Source organism: Pseudopipra pipra, chromosome 5 (assembly GCF_036250125.1).
Source record: "Pseudopipra pipra isolate bDixPip1 chromosome 5, bDixPip1.hap1, whole genome shotgun sequence".
Lineage (NCBI taxonomy): Eukaryota > Metazoa > Chordata > Aves > Passeriformes > Pipridae > Pseudopipra > Pseudopipra pipra.
In genome coordinates, this window is record NC_087553.1 from 75639707 (window position 1) to 75659023 (window position 19317).

Sequence of the window (19317 nt, forward strand, 5' to 3'; positions counted from 1 at the left end):
CGGGGCAGGAGCCGCTTAAGGGACGCGGCGCCTTTAAGGGGCGTGGTCATGGCGGACCCGCCCCGTGTGGGCGTGGCCACGTGGAAGGAGCGCGGGAAACGCCACGTGGGGGCGCGCGGAGGGGCCGGGACCCCCCCAGTGACAACCAGTGCACCCCAGTGACCCCCCCCGCGAACCAGTGACCCCCAGGGCATCCCAGTGACCCCCAGTGCATCCCAGTGACCCCCGGGGCATCCCAGTGACCCCCGGGGCAGCCCAGTGACCCCCAGTGCATCCCAGTGACCCCCAGTGCATCCCAGTGACCCCCAGGGCAGCCCAGTGACCCCCGGGGCATCCCAGTGACCCCCAGTGCATCCTAGTGACCCCCAGGGCATCCCAGTGACCCCCAGTGCATCCCAGTGACCCCCAGGGCATCCCAGTGACCCCTGGGGTAGCCCAGTGGCCCCCAGTGCATCCCAGTGGCCCCCAGTGCATCCCAGTGACCCCTGGGGTAGCCCAGTGCATCCCAGTGCATCCCAGTGACCCCCAGTGCATCCCAGTGACCCCCAGGGCATCCCAGTGACCCCCAGGGCAGCCCAGTGACCCCCGGGGCAGCCCAGTGACCCCCAGGGCAGCCCAGTGACCCCCAATACATCCCAGTGACCCCCAGGGCAGCCCAGTGACCCCCAATACATCCCAGTGACCCCCAGGGCAGCCCAGTGACCCCCGGGGCATCCCAGTGACCCCCAGGGCAGCCCAGTGACCCCCAATACATCCCAGTGACCCCCAGTGCATCCCAGTGACCCCCGAGGCAGCCCCCGGCCCCGCTCAGCGCTCCCCAGCATATCCCAGTTCCTCCCAGTGCCCCTGCAGGGGACCGAGTGGGGACTGAGCCCTCCCCAGTGCATCCCAGTGCCTCTCCCGTCCCTCCCAGTGCCATCCCAGAGGACACGGGCTGAGGGCTGCGGCCCTCCTAGTGTCCCCCCAGTGCATCCCAGTGCCTCTCCAGTGGCTCCCAGTGCCTCTCCAGTGGCTCCCAGTGCACCCCAGGGGAGCGGGTCTGGGGGCCGTGCCCCTCCCGTGCCCCCCGGGGTCTCTCCGGCTCTTTATTGTTGTCCCGCTCCAGCAGCCGCCGCCCCGCGCCCCCCCCGCCCCCCTCAGCACTCGATGGAGTCCTCGAGCAGCTGCAGCAGCGGGGGGGGCACTCGGGGGTCCCCCCCCGGCCCCTCCTCCAGGCTCTCCTCGCTCACCTCCTCCAGCGCCGGCAGCACCCCCAGGGTCCCCCCCCGCCGCCCCCCCGGCGTGGGGCTCCCCCCGACCTCCGCGGGGCCCCCCGACACCTCGCCCGGGCTGGGGGCGCGGGGGGGGCTGGGGCTGGCGGGGGTGGGAGGCGGGGACCCCCCCGGGGAGCCCCCCCCGGGGGAAACCCCCCCCGGCCGCCCCACGGAGTTGGCCTGTGGTTTGGGGGCGGGGGGGGGCTGGGGGGCCGGCGGCCCGGGGGGGGGCGGCGGAGGGGGCGGGGGGGGCGGGGGGGGGACCTCTCCCACCTCGCTGTACCCCTCGTTGGGGTAGTAGAGCCTGGGGGGGCTCGGGGGGGACTTGCCGGCTTGGACCTGCGAGGGGGGGCAGAGGGGTCAGGGGGGCCCACGGGACACGCCCCCAGCACAGGGACCCCCCAGTGGGACACCCCCGCCGCACCCCGACCTCCCCCATAGGATCCCGCCCCCCCCCAGCGCAAGGACCCCCCTGAGACCCCCCCTGGACCCCCCAGTACTGCAAACCCTGCCCAGCCCAGGGAGCTCTGCCCTGGGACCCCCCTTGCACAGGGATCCCCCCAGCACCCTGCCCGGCACGGGGCCACTCCATGGGCCCCCCCAACACTCTGACCCCCCATGGGACCCCTCCAGCCCCCCAGTGCCTCCCCAGCCCCCCATTTCTCCCCCGGGACTGCCCAGCGCAAGGACACCCCCCTTGGAGCCCCTTCACCCCGACCTCGCCCCCGGGACCAGCACAGGGACCCCCCCATAGGAACCCCCCCAGCATCCCGACCCTCTCCAGTGGGACCCCCAGCCCCCCAATCGCTGCCCAGCACCCTGACACAGCCCACGGGACCCCTCCTGATGGGAGCCTGCCTGACGAGACCCCCCCGGCACAGTGACCCCTTTGGGGGGTCAGGGCGGGTTGACTCTGCCTATCCCAGCTCCTTTCTGGGGGGTCCCCAATCCCCCCGGGGGTCTCCCCCCCCCACTCACCGGCTGGAACCACCTCAGGCTCTGTGGGGGGGAAGGGGGGGGTCAGCTGGGGAGACTGAGGCACGGGGGGCTCCCTCTTCCCAGCCCCCCAAACCGGGGGGCCCCTCTTCCCAGCTCCCCTGACCCGGGACCCCCTTTCCCCAGCCCCCAAACCGGGGGGCCCCTTTTCCCAGCTCCCCTGACCCGGGACCCCCTTTCCCCAGCCCCCAAACCGGGGGCCCCTCTTCCCAGCTCCCCTGACCCGGGACTCCCTTCCTCCAGCCCCCCCAGACCCAGGACCCCTTCCCACAACCCCCCAAACCGGGGACCCCCTTCCCGGCCCCCTCCCGGCCCCCAGTGCCCCCCTTTCGTCCACCTGTCCCCCCGTAGTTCCGGCACCGGGGGGAAGGGGCCGGGTTCGGGGGTCGGGAGGGGCTTTGGGGGTGCCGGGCGGAGCTGGGGGAGGTTTGGGGGTTGGGAGGCAGGTGCAGGGCTGAGGGAGGGGCTGAGGGGCGTTCTGAGGTCGCAGGGGAGGTGGGATGCGGGCGGTTTGGGGCTGCGGGGGGTGTTTGGGGAGAGCTGGGGGTCCGCGGGAGGTTGGGGTTCAAGGGGGGTTGAGGGTGGCTCTGGGGCACGGGGGCGCCTTGGGAGCGCGGGGGGCGGGTCCGGGGGTGCAGGGGGGCCCGGGGGGTGTTGGGGGGCCCCTACCACGTTGGGGTGCTTCTCGATGGCCAGCGCTGCCCTGTCCGCCGTCCGCTGCTGCCGCCGCCGCCGCCGCCGCGCGCGCAGGGCGAGGAGGAGGAGGAGGAGGAAGGCCCCGAGCAGGAGCAGCGCCCCCAACCCCCCCGCCAGAGCCGCCGCCGGCACCGCGCCCCGCGCGGGGGGGGGCTCCGAGGGGTCCCGGGGGGCTGCGGGACAGGGACACGCGTCAGCGGGGGGGCACGCGGGAAGGACCCCATCGCACCCCCGGGGGGGCTCCGCGGGGTCCCGGGGGGCTGCGGGGCAGGGGGGCACGTCGGGGGAGAGGGAACATCAACGGGGGGGCACAGAGAGGGGGGTGGGAGGAGATCCCATCACCGGGGGATTGGGGAAAACTCCATCCCTGGGGGGCACAAGGGGCTCGGGGCAGCTGGGGGAACCCCATCGCTGGGGGGCAGGGGGGTCCCTGGGGGGGTCCCTGGGGGGTGTCCTGGTGCCGTGGAACGGGGAGGGTCTCACGGAGGGGTCCCTGGGGGGTTCCCCGGGGGTCGCCCCCCTCCGTACCCGCCTGCCCCGGCCACAGCACCTCCAGCTCCACCGTCGTGTTCGAGGTCTCGCCCGACTCCTCGTCCCGCGCCAGCACCTGCGGGGGCACGGGGGGGACACGGAGGGGCCGGGGGGGGGGGACACAGCAGTGACACCGGGGGGACATGGAGGGGATGGGGGGGACACAGCAGTGACACCGAGGGGACATGGGAGGACACGGCTGTGGCACTGAGGAACACACGGGGGGACACGGAGGTGCCCCCCAGCCCCAGTGCCCTCTGTGTCCCCCCCATGTCCCCTCCCTGGTGCCTCCCAACTCCTGGTGCCCCCCCGGTGCCCACAACCCCCAGCCCCCCCGTCCCTCTCCAGTAACTCCAGTTGCCCCGTCCCCCAGCCTCCCCTGCCCCCCCAGTGCCCCCCTGCTCCCCATGTCCCCCATCCCCCGGTGCCCCTCAGTCCCTCCATCCCCCAAATGTGCCCCCCAGCCCCCCGTGCCCCCCCCACACCCACCTTCAGGTGGTAGCTCTGCCCAGGTCTCAGCTGGTCCACCTGGGCCACCAGGAGCCCGTTGGGCATCACCTGGAAGAGCTGCTGGCTCTGGTTGGCGCTGGGGCTCAGGGTGTAACGCACCTGGGGGTTCACCCCCTGCGGGGGGGGTCAGGCTCTGCCTGCACCCTGCCCACACCCCTGCCTGCATTTCCTACCTGTGTTCACCCACCCACCCCCTGCCTGTCCCCCTGCCTTCACCTCGTCTGCACCCTCACCTGCATCCCCTCCCTGCATCCCTGCCCTCATCCCTCCCTACATCCCTGCCCTCATCCCTCCCTGCATCCCACCCACATCCCTCCCTGCATCCCTGCCCACATCCCTCCCTGCATCCCTGCCCTCATCCCTCCCCGCATCCCTGCCCTCATCCCCCCCTGCATACCTCCCGAATCCCTCCCTACATCCTACCCGCATCCCTCCCTATATGCCACCCGCATCCTACCTGTACCACTCCCCACCCCCTGCCTGCCTCTACCTGCATCCCAACCTGAGCCTTCTGCCCACATCCCTGCCCACATCCCTGCCCACATCCCTCCCTGCCTCCCTCTCTGTACCCTTCCCACCCCGTGCCCGCCCCCCGCGCTCACCTCGGGGAAGTCGGGGTCGTGGGCGCGCAGGGCGAGCACCTGCCCTCCGAAGGTGAGGAGCAGCGCGGCGCGGCGCGGGGCCGCGGGCACGAACGCGCGGTAGCGGGCGCGGGGGAAGCGCGGCGGGTGCCGGTTCGGGGCCAGCACCCGCACCAGGGCCCGCGCCACCGCGTACTTGGAGGGGTCGTTCACCTGGGAGGCCTGGGGGCACACGGGGGGAGGGGGCACAGCGGGGACACGGGGGGACGTGGCGGGGTGGAATGGGGGACACGGGGGGACACGGGGGACACGGGGGGACACAGGGGGACACGAGGGACACGGGGGACACTCAGGTCCCACCCGCTGCCACCGGCCTCCTGCACCCCCAGGGGCTGCCCTGGGCAGCTCCCACCATCCCGGGGATCCTCATCTGCCGGGTGCGCCCATCACCCTGGGGACCCCCATTTTCTTGGGTCCCCCCATCTCCCAAGGGATCTCAGCTTCCGTGGGGACCCCCATTTTCTTGGGTCCCCCCATCTCCCCAGGGACCCCCATCTTCTTGTGTTTCTCCATCTCTGCAGGGCCCCCCATCTCCCTGAGCCCCCGATCTCCTCCCCGTGCCCCCGTGCCCCCCGGCCCACCATGACGCTGAGGCAGATCTCGGGGGTCAGGCGGCTGCTCTCCACCGCCCGCAGCAGCGTGATGGCCCCGGTCACGTTGTCGATGTGGAACCGGCCGCTCTCCTGGCCTGGGGGGGGCACAGAGATGGAGACCCCCGGCACCCCTCCACCCACCCCCGGACACCCCACCTACCCGCAGGGCCCCCCACCCACCCCCGGACACCCCACCCATCCCCAGGGCCCCCCCCCACCCCCCGCCCCGGGGCACTGTGGGAAACTCCCCCTGGGCATCCCTGCGGGAGGGGCCGCAACGTCCCCCCGTGTGCGTCCCCCGTTCATTGCTGAACCTTCATGGGGGAAGGACTCCTCCCTTATTCTGGGGCTGGTACCCTCGTGGGGGGCCTTATTAACCCTTTGAGCCCCAGGAGGGGGAGTTTAACCCCTCTGGTGCTGGAGCACCCTTGGGTGCACCAGGGCACGACCACCCCCGGTCCCCCCGCAGCCCCCCTGCGGCGGGGAGGGTGGGAGGGGTGGATTAGGGCCCCTCAGATCAATCCCTTTATTCAATTCGCACCTGCAGGGCTCCAGCGGACCCGGCAATCGGACTGTGCTGCCTCGGACCCCTGGGGCAGGGGGACCCCTGGCAGACACCCCCCCTGCAATGGGGACCCCTCCCCCGGCACAGACACCCACCACGCCCCCACGGGGACCCCGGCACTGCCAGGGACTGGGGGGCACAGAGGGGCACCGGCCTCGTGAACCCTTTTGGGCCACCTGTGGCCTCCTCTGCCCACCTGTGGCCACCTCTGCCCACCTGTGGCCTCCTCTGCCCACCCGTGTCCCCGTGTCCCTGCCCGCTCGTGTTCCCCCTGACCTGCGTCCCTGCCCACCCGTGTCTGTGTGTCCTGCCCTCTGTCCCTCCCTGTCCCCCCGTCCCCGGTACCCAGTACCTGCCAGCAGGGAGTATATGATGGTCCCCGCAGCCCCCTGTCCCACGTCCCTGTCCCCCCGTGTCCCTGTCTGTCCCCGTGTCCCTGTCCCCCCATGTCCCTGTCCCATGTCCCTGTCCCCGTGTCCCTGTCCCCCTCACCTGCCAGCAGGGAGTAGGTGATGGCCGCCCGCAGCCCCCTGTCCCATGTCCCTGTCCCTGTGTCCCTGTCCCATGTCCCTGTCCCCCCGTGTCCCTGTCCCTGTGTCCCTGTCCCATGTCCCTGTCCCCCCGTGTCCCTGTCTGTCCCCGTGTCCCTGTCTGTCCCCGTGTCCCTGTCCAATGTCCCTGTCCCTGTCCCCCTGTCCCTGTCCCCGTGTCCTTGTCCCCGTCCCCCTCACCTGCCAGCAGGGAGTAGGTGATGGCCGCCCGCAGCCCCCTGTCCCATGTCCCTGTCCCCCTGTCCCCCTGTCCCCGTGTCCCCGTCCCCCTCACCTGCCAGCAGGGAGTAGGTGATGGCCGCCCGCAGCCCCCTGTCCCATGTCCCTGTCCCCCTGTCCCTGTCCCCCCGTGTCCCCGTCCCCCTCACCTGCCAGCAGGGAGTAGGTGATGGCCGCCCGCACCCCCCTGTCCCATGTCCCTGTCCCATGTCCCCCTGTCCCTGTCCCCGTGTCCCCGTCCCCCTCACCTGCCAGCAGGGAGTAGGTGATGGCCGCCCGCAGCCCCCTGTCCCCGTCCTCTGCGTAGACGGCGCCGGGGCTGAAGCTCAGGGGACCCTCCTGGGGACACGGAGGGGACACGGGGGTGTCCGGCTGAGCCCCGCGGGACCCCCCCAGCCCCCCGCAGCGCCCCCGCGGTGCCGCGTCCCACCTGGAGCTGCCCCTCGGTGACGTTGGCGGTGTAGACGGGGCTGGTGCAGACGTGGGGGCCGTGGGGGGCGCGGGGGGTGCAGGGCAGGAACTGCGGGTACTGATCGTCCCCGTCCAGCACGTTCACCCGCACCCGGGCGGAGGCGTTGAACCGCTCCCGGGTGTTCATCTCCTGCGGGGGAAAGGGGGCACGGCCACCCCAAAACCTGCTGGGGGCTGCACGGACAGGGACAGGGACCCCCCCAGGCACGGGTACACCCCAGGGACCGGCACCCCCAGAGCACGGGGACACCCGAGAGACAGGACCCCCAGAGAGCAGGGACCTCCAGGGACAGGGACCCGCACGGTACAGGGGCCTCCATGGGACACAGACCCCCATGGAAGGGGGTGATCCCACAGGCACAGGGACCCCCAGGGCACGGGGACACCCCAGGGACAGGGACCCTGATGGAAAGGGGACACCCCGGGGCACAGGGACCCCCAGGGACAGGGACCCCGAGGGTACAGGGACCCCGAGGGTACAGGGACCCCCAGGCACAGGGACCCCCAGGGCAGGGGGACACCCCAGGGACAGGGACCCTGGTGGAAAGGGGACACCCCGGGGCACAGGGACCCCCAGGGACAGGGACCCCGAGGGCACAGGGACCCCGAGGGCACAGGGACCCCACGGAAAGGAGGCCCCAGGCAGGAGGGGGCTGCAGCCCGGGGCCGTGGGGTCCCCCCCGTTCCCATCGCGGGGTGGGGGTGCCGGGGGTGCCGGGGTGGGGGTGATGGGCGGGGTGGGGGCGGGGCGGGGGCGGGCCCCCCCGCGGTGCCGCTGGCGGGGGGGTGGGCACAGGTGGCCCATTAAGGAAATGAGGGGGATTGAGGGCAGGTGACGGGATCACGTCACCCCCAATTAGCGGCACCGGCGGGGACGGGCGGCGGGGCGGGGGGGCCGGGGGGACACCCCCACCTGTGCGACCCACCCGTGCCACGGCACCGCCGGGGCTGGGGGTGGGGGGCCCTCAGGAGGTGGGGTGGGTGCGAGGAGCCCACACCCACGGCCGGGGGGCTCCGTGGACGTGGGGGGGAGTTGGTGGGGACACGAGGGGACGGTCGGGGGGACACAGGGTGTGGGGTGGGTGCCAGGGCCCCGTCCGTGGGAGTGGGCAGGGGGCCCGTGAGTAGGGGTCCCATGTGAGAGTCCCTCATCAGGGCCCCGCCAGTGGGGATCCCACACACGGGGTCCCACGGCAGGATCTCACATCGGGGTCCACAGTCAGGGGCTGGTGGGTGGGGGTCCCGGGGGTGGGGGTCCCACAAACAGGGGTCCCCCGGGGGGTGCCTGGGGTCTCACCACGGCCGTGACCACCACCTCCAGGTGCCGCCGGCTCTCGAAGTCGAGGGCTCTGGCCAGCACGACGCGCCCGCTGTTGGGGAGGTCGATGCGGAAGAACCGGGCGTCGGGCTGGGGAGGGGGGGTCGGTCAGCCCGGCAGATGGCCCCGGGCCCCCCCGCGCCCCCGCCCCCGCTCACCGAGGCCGTGTCGATGACGTACATGAGCGTGTCCCCGTCCGCGTCCTCCGCCTGGGCGCTGAACACCACCGAGTGCACCGGCGCCAGCTGCCGGGGGGTCACCGGGGAGCCCCAGCACCCCCGGCACCCCCAGACACCCCAGTACCCCAAACAGCCCCCGGCACCCCCAAACACCCCAGTACCCCAAACACCCCAGTACCCCAAACAGCCCCTGGTACCCCCAAACAGCCCCTGGTACCCCCAAACACACCCCCGGCACCCCCAAACACCCCAGTACCCCAAACACCCCAGTACCCTAAACAGCCCCCGGTACCCCCAAACAGCCCCTGGTACCCCCAAACAGCCCCCGGTACCCCCAAACAGCCCCTGGCACCCCCAAACACCTCCTGGTACCCCAAACACACCCCTGGCACCCCAAACACACCCATGGCACCCCCAAACACCCCCTGGTACCCCAAACACCCCCTGATTCCCAAACACCCCCATTACCTCCAAACGCCCCCCCTGATCCCCAACCACACCCCCGCACCCCTAAACACCCCCAGTACTCCCAACCACACCCCCAGCACCCCTGAACACACCCCTGGCACACCCAAACACCCCCTAGGGTCCCCAGCCACACCCCCAGCCCCCCCAAACACCTCTGGTGCTGAACACCACCGAGTGTACCAGTGCCAGCTGCCCCACGGGGGCCACCAGGGGGTCCCCCAGTGACCCTGGCACTCCCGAACACACCCTGTGTCCCCATTCCTACATCTCAGTGCCCCCATCCCTCCTGGGTGTCCCCATTTCTCATGGTGTCCCCGTCTCTCCCAGGCATCCTTTGTCCCCTCCTGGGTGTCCCCATCCCTCTTCGATGTCCTCATCCCTCCTCGATGTCCCCATCCCTCCCAGGTGTCCCCATCCCCTTTTGGGTGTCCCCATCTCTTCTTGGGTGTTCTTGTTCTCTCTTGGGTGTCCCCGTCCCTCCTGGGCACCCCCCTTCTCCCAGGCCCAGCCCTGTCCCCGTCCCCATCATCCCCACTCCTGCCCCTGTCCCTGCACCCACGGCCAGCGCTGTCCCTGTCCCCAGCTCTGTGCCCTGCCCATGACTGTGACCCTGCCTGTCCCTGTCCCCACCTCTGTGCCCTGCCCATGACTGTGTCCCTGCCTGTCCCTGTCCCCAGCACTGCCCCAGTGCCCCTTCCTGTCCCTGTGCCCATGATCCCAACCATCCCTGCCCTGCTCCCTGTCCCCAGTCCACGCCCACGGCCACCCCTGTCCTGGTGCTCATCCCTGGCACTGTCACCATGACCATCCAGTCCCCATCCCCAACCCACGCTCACAGCAGTGCCCCTCCCAGCACTCGGCCCTGGCACTGTCACCATGACCCTGACCATCCCTGTCCCCCAAATCCACACACACGGCCATCCCTGTTCCTGTCACTGTCACCATGACCCCGACCATCCCTGTCCCCCAAATCCACACTCACGGCCATCCCTGTTCCTGTCACTGTCACCATGACCCCGACCATCCCTGTCCCCCAAATCCACACTCACGGCCATCCCTGTTCCCATCCCTGGCACTGTCACCATGACCCCGACCATCCCTGTCCCCCAAATCCACACACACAGCCATCCCTGTTCCCGTCCCTGACCATCCCTGTCCCCCAAATCCACACACACAGCCATTCCTGTTCCCATCCCTGACCATCCCTGTCCCCCAAATCCACACACACGGCCATCCCTGTTCCCATCCCTGGCACTGTCACCATGACCCCGACCATCCCTGTCCCCCAAATCCACACACACAGCCATTCCTGTTCCCATCCCTGACCATCCCTGTCCCCCAAATCCACACACACAGCCATCCCTGTTCCCATCCCTGACCATCCCTGTCCCCCAAATCCACACACAGAGCGATCCCTGTTCCTGTCCCTGACCATCCCTGTCCCCCAAATCCACACACACAGCCATCCCTGTTCCCGTCCTCGACCATCCCTGTCCCCCAAATCCACACACACGGCCACCCCTGTTCCCATCCCCGACCATCCCTGTCCCCCAAATCCACACTCACGGCCATCCCTGTTCCTGTCACTGTCACCATGACCCCGACCATCCCTGTCCCCCAAATCCACACACATGGCCATCCCTGTTCCCATCCCTGGCACTGTCACCATGACCCCAACCATCCCTGTCCCCCAAATCCACACACAGAGCGATCCCTGTTCCCATCCCTGACCATCCCTGTCCCCAGCCACACCACGGCCATCCCTGTCCTGGTGCCCATCCCTGCCCTGCCACCACGCCCATTCCCATGCCCCCCCTGTCCCCATGCCCCCGGTGTCCTGTCACCTCGCTGACGTTGTGGGTGAGGACGGTGGCCCCCTGGAAGTGGGGCCTGTTGTCGTTCTCATTGAGGACCTGGACGATGATCCGGAACTCGACCTGCCAGGGGCACGGGGGTTGACACGGGGAGTGACCAAGGTGGGACCACCCCCAGAGCCCGCCGGGGTCCCCAGGGCACGCGGCCATACCGGGGAGGAGCCGTCCTCGGCACAGGTCAGGGCCACCATCAGCACCGGGGACTCCAGTTCCTGTGGGGACAAGGGACATGGAGGGACACGGCAGGACACGGGGGTGCCCCATGGGGACACCCCAGAGCGCCCACCCGGCGGGTGCAGGAGGGTCCTGGACGGATGAGGGTGGAGCAGGATGGTCTGGGAGAGGAGGGGCTGCAGGATGGATGGACACAGGATGGACATGGGGCGTATGGAAGATGGACAGACGGATACAGGATGGACATGGGACTGACCTGGGATGGATGGAGGATGGATACAGGATGGGCAGAAGAAGGAGGACGGATGGAGGATGGAGGGAGGATGGAGGGAGGTGGACACAGGATGGATGGATGGATGGATGGATGGATGGAGGATGGAGGGAGGTGGACACAGGATGGAGGGAGGTGGACACAGGATGGATGGATGGATGGATGGATGGAGGATGGAGGGAGGGGGACACAGGATGGATGGATGGAGGGAGGGGGACACAGGATGGAGGATGGAGGGAGGTGGACACAGGATGGATGGATGGATGGATGGATGGAGGATGGAGGGAGGGGGACACAGGATGGATGGAGGGAGGTGGACACAGAGCTGATGGAGGATGGACAGGGGATGGGTGCAGTGGACTCAGTACGGACAGGTGGACACAGGATGGATGCAGGATGGACAGGGATGGACACCTGATGGGCACAGGAAGGCTGGAGGGGGACAGGGGACACGAGGGTGTCCCCGTGGCATCACCTCGCGGTCCAGGGCCCGCCCGTCCGAGACGTTGAGCCTGAGGCTGCGCCCGTCCAGGTAGAACCAGGCGGCGTCGGCGCCCACCAGGCAGAGCTGGAGCCCCCCCGTGCCCCCCGTGTCCCCCGGCGGGGGCAGCAGTGCCACCAGGCTGCCGTGGGCGCTGTTCTCCGCGATCTCCGTGAACAGGTTCCCGAAGCCGCTGCACCCGTCGCCCCGCGCTGGCCCCGTGCGGGGACAGGGACACCGGTGTCCGGGGGTGTGGCCACCACGTGTTCCCATCCCCGCATCTTCATCCCCAAGACCTCCACTCCCGTCCCTCGGTCCCCGTGGGTCCCTGTCACCCACATACCCCTCCCAGGGCCCCAAATCCAAGTCCCCATGGCCCACGTCCCTATTCCCTGGTGACCCCAATCCCGGGGTCCCCCGTGTCCCCAGGCCCTGTGTCCCCACACCCACATCTCCATCCCCAACCCCACTTTCCCCCCTCAGTCCCCACATGTCCCCATCATCCCTGTCCCACTCCCTGGACTCCCAGCTCCGAGTCACCGGTGTCCCTCAGTGTCCCCACCCCTCGGTCCCCATCCCCAAGGGCTGTCCCCTCCAGTGGTCCTGCACTCAGGTGACATCTTTGGGTGCCCCCCGCAGGGTCCCCTGTGTCCCCACACCCTGAGGTCCCATCTCTCATGGCTGTCACCCCCAGGGTCCCCTCCCGATGTCCCTCCCTACCATCTGGGTCCACGCCACCCGTGGTTGCCACCACCAGCGCCCCCTCCCCAGGTCCTCACCAGCCGCCCGCCGGGTCCCTCCCAGCCCCGGTGTCCCCCTCGGTGTCCCCCAGGTGCTCACCTGTGGCCAGGTGCAGCGCCAGGCAGGCGGCCAGGAGCGCGGGGCAGGACGCGGCCATGGGGACACGGGGACACGGGGACCTCGGGGGGCGCCTGGAGCGGGGGAGGGAGGAGCGGGGCTGCCACCCCCGGCCCCACGTCCCCACCGCCGCGTCCGGCCAGCCGGCCCCCCCCGGGGCCCCAGCGCTGTCACCCCGCGGGGGCTCCTTCCCCTGGGACCCCCGTGCTTGGGTGGCCCCGCTCGGGCCCCGCCCCGGGCCCCCATCCCCGGGGTCCCCTTCCCTGTTATCGGTGGGTGTCCCCAGGGTGTCCCCGTCCCAGCCGGGGGTCTCACCGGCACCGCTCCCTGTGGGACAGCCGTGTCTCCCCCGTGTCCCCCCCGTGTCCCCCCCGTGTCCCCCGGGGGTTCTCCCCGTGTCCCCCCCACGGGTCCCACGCGTGTACCCCCTCACGCCCCACATGTGCCCCCCTCCCCGGGGGTCTGCAGCGGAGGGTTCCCCCAGGCCCCCGCCCCACGGGTTGGGGGCCATATGGTGCCCCCCCCTCCCCAATTAGCGGCGGGTAATTAGGGCAGGTGAGGGCGGGGGCGCTCCCCATCTGCCACCCCAACCCCTCCACGACACCGGGATATTGGGGGGGGGTCTCTCATGCTGCCCCACCCGGGACCGCCCTCCCTGTCGGGGGGCAGAGACGGAGCCGGGGGGGCCCCCCCGTCCCCACCCTGCGGCTCCCCGGGTGCCCCCCGGCCCGTGCGTGTCCCATCCCCCGGGCGGGAGACCCCCGTGTCCGGGATGCGCCCCCGCGGGACCCCTTCCCCGGGACGGCGGCCCCCTCCCAAACGCCCCCCCGTACCTGCCCGGCCCCCCCGTACCTGCCCGGCCCCCCCGTACCTGCCCGGCGCCGCCGCCCCCGGCGCTGCTGCCCCGGCCCGGCGGGACGGGGGGGGCCGGGGGGGCCGGGGGCGGGGCCGAGGGCGGGGGGCGGGGCCAGGGCCGGGGGCGGGGCTGACCTGGGACCTGCCCCTGCCTGTACCTACCTCTGCCCCTGCCCCTGCCCTTGCCCTGCCTGGGGTATCCGCTGCCTTGCCCTCAGCCCTGCCTGCCCCGAGCCCTGCCTGCCCTGCCCGCCCTGCCCGGGGGATCACCTGCCTGCCTGTGCTGCCGGGGGTGTCACCTGTCCCCTGCCTGCCCTGCCTGCATCACCTGCCCTCCCTGCCCTGGAGCCCTGCCTGTGCTATCCCGTGCCTGCAGCCACGCACAACCCGAGCTGTCCCATCTCCCTGTGGGTGTCCCCTGTCCAGGGTGTCCCCTGTCCGAGGTGTCCCCTGTCCGGGATGTTCACTGTCCAAGGTGTCCCCTGTCCGAGGTGTCCCCTGTCCGGGATGTTCACTGTCCAAGGTGTCCCCTGTCCGGGGCATTCCCTGTCCTCTGTTCCCTGCCCACACCACCTGCACAGGTGGCTGTTCTCCCGTGGCACCAGTGAAGGGGTGTGAGTCCCCCATGCACATCTGTGGGGTTATGTGACCCCCCCCGGCCAGAGGTGTGACACCCCCCCGGACATCTCTGAAGCTGTGTGACCCCCCTGTGCACATCTCTGGGGAGTGTGGCCCCCCTGTGCACACCTGGGTGGTTGTGTGACCCCCCCTGTGCACACCTGTGGGGCTCTGTGACCCCCCTGTGCACACCTGGGTGGTTGTGTGACTCTCCTGTGCACACCTGGGTGGTTGTGTGACCCCCCTGGGCACACCTGTGGGGCTCTGTGACCCCCCTGTGCCAGAGGTGTGACCCCCCTGTGCACACCTGTGGGGAGTGTGACCCCCCTGTGCCAGAGGTGTGACCCCCCTGTGCACACCTGTGGACAGTGTGACCCCCCTGTGCCAGAGGTGTGACCCCTCCCCGTACACACTCGTGTGTCCCCGCTGAGCCGCCGCCATAATCCGCTTTGGGGACAAAGAGGATGAACCGGGGGGGAGGAGGGGACACGGGGAGGGGCCCGGGGGGGCGGGGACAGGTGTGTGCGGGCAGGAAAACAGGGGTGAGAGTGTGTGTGACACCCGTGTGTGTGTGTGACACCTCTGTGTGTGTGTGACACCCGTGTGTGTGTGACACCCGTGTGTGTGTGTGACACCTCTGTGTGTGTGTGTGTGTGTGACACCCGTGTGTGTGTGACACCCGTGTGTGTGTGACACCCGTGTGTGTGACACCCGTGTGTGTGTGTGTGTGACATCCGTGTGTGTGTGACACCCGTGTGTGTGTGACACCCGTGTGTGTGTGTGTGTGTGTGACACCTGTGTGTGTGTGTGTGTGTGTGACACCTGTGTGTGTGTGTGACACCCGTGTGTGTGTGTGTGTGACACCCGTGTGTGTGTGTGTGACACCCGTGTGTGTGTGTGTGACACCCGTGTGTGTGTGTGTGTGACACCCGTGTGTGTGTGTGTGTGACACCCGTGTGTGTGTGTGTGACACCCGTGTGTGACACCCGTGTGTGTGTGTGACACCTCTGTGTGTGTGTGTGTGTGTGTGTGACACCCGTGTGTGTGTGACACCCGTGTGTGTGTGTGTGTGTGTGACACCTGTGTGTGTGTGTGTGTGTGTGACACCTGTGTGTGTGTGTGACACCCGTGTGTGTGTGTGTGTGACACCCGTGTGTGTGTGTGTGACACCCGTGTGTGTGTGTGTGACACCCGTGTGTGTGTGTGTGTGACACCCGTGTGTGTGTGTGTGTGACACCCGTGTGTGTGTGTGTGACACCCGTGTGTGACACCCGTGTGTGTGTGTGACACCCGTGTGTGTGTGTGTGTGTGTGTGACACCCGTGTGTGTGTGTGTGTGTGTGTGACACCCGTGTGTGTGTGTGTGTGACACCCGTGTGTGTGTGTGACACCCGTGTGTGTGTGTGACACCCGTGTGTGTGTGTGTGTGACACCCGTGTGTGTGTGTGACATCCGTGTGTGTGTGTGTGTGTGTGACACCTGTGTGTGTGACACCCGTGTGTGTGTGTGTGTGTGTGTGACACCCGTGTGTGTGTGACACCCGTGTGTGTGTGTGTGTGTGACACCCGTGTGTGTGTGTGACACCCGTGTGTGTGTGTGTGTGTGTGTGACACCCGTGTGTGTGTGTGTGTGTGTGTGACACCCGTGTGTGTGTGTGTGTGTGTGTGACACCCGTGTGTGTGTGTGTGTGACACCCGTGTGTGTGTGTGTGTGACACCCGTGTGTGACACCCGTGTGTGTGTGTGACACCCGTGTGTGTGTGTGTGTGTGTGTGACACCCGTGTGTGTGTGTGTGTGTGTGTGACACGTGTGTGTGTGTGTGACACCCGTGTGTGTGTGTGACACCCGTGTGTGTGTCTGTGGCACCCCCACAGCCCTCGCAGCTCCAGGACTCCCCGCTCCAGCTGCTCCTGTTGCTGCCCCGCTCCTTCATTAAATCGCTTTCCCCACTCCTGCCCGTCTCCGCCCTCGTCTCCTCCCAGCCCAGGGGCCGACCCGGCTCGTTTCCCCGGGGTTCCCAGACTGTCCCGTCCCTGCCTGGCACAGGAGACTGAACTGGGCTGAAAACGTGGTTAGTGGGGAACACGAGAACTTTATTTCGATAACAACAGAACTTCTCCATCGGGGTGGGCGCAGGGGAGGAGCGGGAGAGGACGGAGCAGCCCTTGTCCCCAGTCCCTCTCCAGCTCTCCTGGAGCCCCTTCAGACCCTGCCAGGGGCTCTCAGCTCTCCCTGGAGCCTTCTCTTCTCCAGGGGAACCCCCCCAGCTCTCCCAGCCTGGCTCCAGAGCAGAGGGGCTCCAGCCCTGGCAGCAGCTCTGGGGCCTCCTCTGGACTCTCTCCAGCAGCTCCACGTCCTCCTGCTGTTGGACCCCAATCAGGACACATGGATCAGGACACATGGATCAGGAGACATGGATCAGGAGACATGGATCAGGAGACATGGATCAGGACACATGGATCAGGAGACGTGGATCAGGACACATGGATCAGGACACATGGAGGAGACATGGATCAGGACACATGGATCAGGACACATGGATCAGGACATATTCTTAGCTCTGCCAGGGGAGGTTTAGGTTGGACATCAGGGAGAAATTCTTTGCAGAGAGGGTGCTCAGCCATTGGAATGGGCTGCCCAGGGAAGGGGTGGATTCAGTCCCTGGAGGTGTTTAAGGACAGACTGGATGTGGCATCAGTGCCATGGGCTGGGAACCACGGCGGGGTTGGATCAAGGGCTGGGCTGGATGATCTTGGACGCCCTTTCCAACCCGGCTGATTCTGGGATTCTCTGATTCTGTGACGTTGAGCAGGAGGAGAGTGACCAGGACACACTGGCTGGGACACATTGATCAGGAGACACTGATCAGGAAACATTGATCAGAACACACTGATCAGGACGCAGTGATCAGGACATATTGATCAGCAGACTGATCAGGAAACATTGATCAGAACACACTGATCAGGACACACCAATCAGGACACACAGATCAGGAGACATTGATCAGAACACACTGATCAGGAGACATTGATCAGGACACACAGATCAGGACACACCAGTCAGAACACATTGATCAGGACACACAGATCAGAACACACAGATCAGAACACATTGATCAGGACACACAGATCAGAACACACTGATCAGGACACACAGATCAGAACACGTTGATCAGGAGACATTGATCAGGACACACAGATCAGGACACACCAGTCAGAACACATTGATCAGGACACACTGATCAGAACACATTGATCAGGAGACATTGATCAGGACACACAGATCAGGAGACATTGATCAGGACACACAGATCAGGACACACCAGTCAGAACACATTGATCAGGACACACTGATCAGGAGACATTGATCAGGACACACAGATCAGAACACATTGATCAGGACACACTGATCAGGAGACATTGATCAGGACACACAGATCAGGAGACATTGATCAGGACACACAGATCAGAACACATTGATCAGGACACACAGATCAGGACACACCAGTCAGAACACACTGATCAGGACACACAGATCAGAACACACTGATCAGGACACATTGATCAGGACACATTGATCAGGACACACAGATCAGGACACACTGATCAGGACACACAGATCAGGAGACATTGATCAGAACACACTGATCAGGACACACAGATCAGAACACATTGATCAGGACACATTGATCAGGACACAAACATCTCCAGGCCAGCAGAGTCCCCACACCCATCACCTGTAGGACTGTTCAGTTTGCAGACTGAGACCTGGCAGCCCAGGCTGTGCCGTGGCCCCTGCCCACCGTGGGGGTGGGATCTCGCAGCCCTCGGTGCCACCAAGGCAGTGTCACCTGGGGCTGGACACGCTGGGCCACCAGCTCTGCTTGGGGCCATCCCAGTGTTGGCCAAGCGAGTGCTGGGGGTTGGCAGAGCACCAGAGCCTCACCAATGGCTTAACTGGCCTGGCCCAAAGGGGGTGATCTGCACTGCCAGGTGTGTCTTCTGGGCCGTGGGTGGTGCCCAGCCAACCATCATCCCCTAAACTGGGGAAAACCAGGACCACTTCCATTGTTGTACTTTGGCAACCCCTGCCATCAACACCCAGCCTGAGGTGCCAGAGCCCCGGGGTATCCACAACATCCCTTCTAATTTGGGGGTTCATTATTTGAGGCCCAGGGGAGGAGCTGCTGCTGTTTGTGCCGGGTAAACTGGGTGTGATTCCGAGGCCCAGGGTAATTACCTGGGCTCCCTCCCTGGCTGAACCCGTGCCCTGGGGCGTGGGAACCATCCCAAGGCTACAGGCCATAATTTGGGGTGCTGAGCAGCACTTACCCCACACGAGGGTGACACCAGGAGGCTCTGAGGGCACGTTCTGCTGCCCACCCAAATTCAGCCTCTGACGGTGGCGAAGCCGCCCAACAGCCTGATCCATCACCCAACAACCATAACGGTCACCAATGGAATCATGGAATCACGGAATTCCAGACTGGCTTGGCTTGGAAAAAACCACAAGATGACCTCATCCCACCCCCTCCAGGGGCACCACCAGAAGGTGACAGGGTGGCTGTCCCAGCCCTGGGCGGAGGGAAGGACCGTCTCCGTCACCACCAGGTGCCACCTCATCGTTGTACAGCAACAGTCACAAGGGAAAGAGAATTAAAGGAGTTTCCCCCCAAAATCCTTCTCCATCAGGTTGTCCTGGTTTCACCCCAGGCAGCCCCCAAGCCCCTCCAGCCGCTCACTCCCCATCAGCGGGATCAGGGAGGGAAAAGCTGGAAAACCCGTGGGCTGAGATAAAGACAGTTTAGCAGGGAAAGGAAAAGCTCTGCACACAAGCAAAGCCAGGAATTCATTCCCTTCTTCCCATGGGCAGCAGGTGTTGAGCAGCTCCGGCAGAGCCGGGCCCACCCCACGGGATGGTCACACCTCCTCCCGTTAAATCGCCACCCCGACGCTGACACACCATCCCTGCCCCGCTCCGCTGGCCTTCCTGAGCTTTGTGCACACAGGGAAGGAGTTCCCTGGTAATTCCTGGCGTTCTCCAGCTCAGATGGAGAAGTTTCACCCTGCATGGCCTCGTGGGAAGGGACCCTCGGCCGGGGCTCCATCCGTCGGGACCGCGGGGTTTGGAACCTGCGGATTCGCCCCCAATAAACCCCCGGGCTGGGTTCCACCGTGTCCGTGATCAGTGAATTCC

General features: G+C 67.3%; 2 protein-coding genes across 2 annotated transcripts in view; both read right to left on the reverse strand.

The window, feature by feature from the left end:
* LOC135415177 (inosine-5'-monophosphate dehydrogenase 1-like) overlaps positions 1 to 19317 on the reverse strand; it is a 56755-nt gene that overhangs the window by 22154 nt on the left and 15284 nt on the right. The gene's annotated exons all lie outside the window — the stretch shown is intronic.
* LOC135415098 (cadherin-related family member 5-like) lies at positions 1021 to 12689 on the reverse strand. Its single transcript, XM_064656654.1, has 15 exons — positions 12632 to 12689; positions 11786 to 12003; positions 11018 to 11077; positions 10836 to 10928; positions 8503 to 8589; positions 8324 to 8434; positions 6986 to 7156; positions 6804 to 6894; positions 5209 to 5315; positions 4589 to 4789; positions 3966 to 4100; positions 3474 to 3552; positions 2919 to 3118; positions 2232 to 2252; positions 1021 to 1592 (listed from the first exon to the last, which is right to left on the reverse strand). Exons 1-15 carry the CDS (start codon positions 12687 to 12689, stop codon positions 1137 to 1139), a joined length of 2088 nt encoding a protein of 695 aa, XP_064512724.1. The 3' UTR covers positions 1021 to 1136.

Coding starts and splice junctions, on each gene's coding strand:
- LOC135415098 (XM_064656654.1), bottom strand. CDS start 12,689: ATGGCCGCGTCCTGCCCCGCGCTCCTGGCCGCCTGCCTGGCGCTGCAC. Junction 4,101..4,588: donor ACGACCCCGACTTCCCCGAG/GTGAGCGCGGGG, acceptor CCCCCCCCGCAG/GGGGTGAACCCCCAGGTGCG. Junction 3,119..3,473: donor GCTGTGGCCGGGGCAGGCGG/GTACGGAGGGGG, acceptor CCTGTCCCGCAG/CCCCCCGGGACCCCTCGGAG.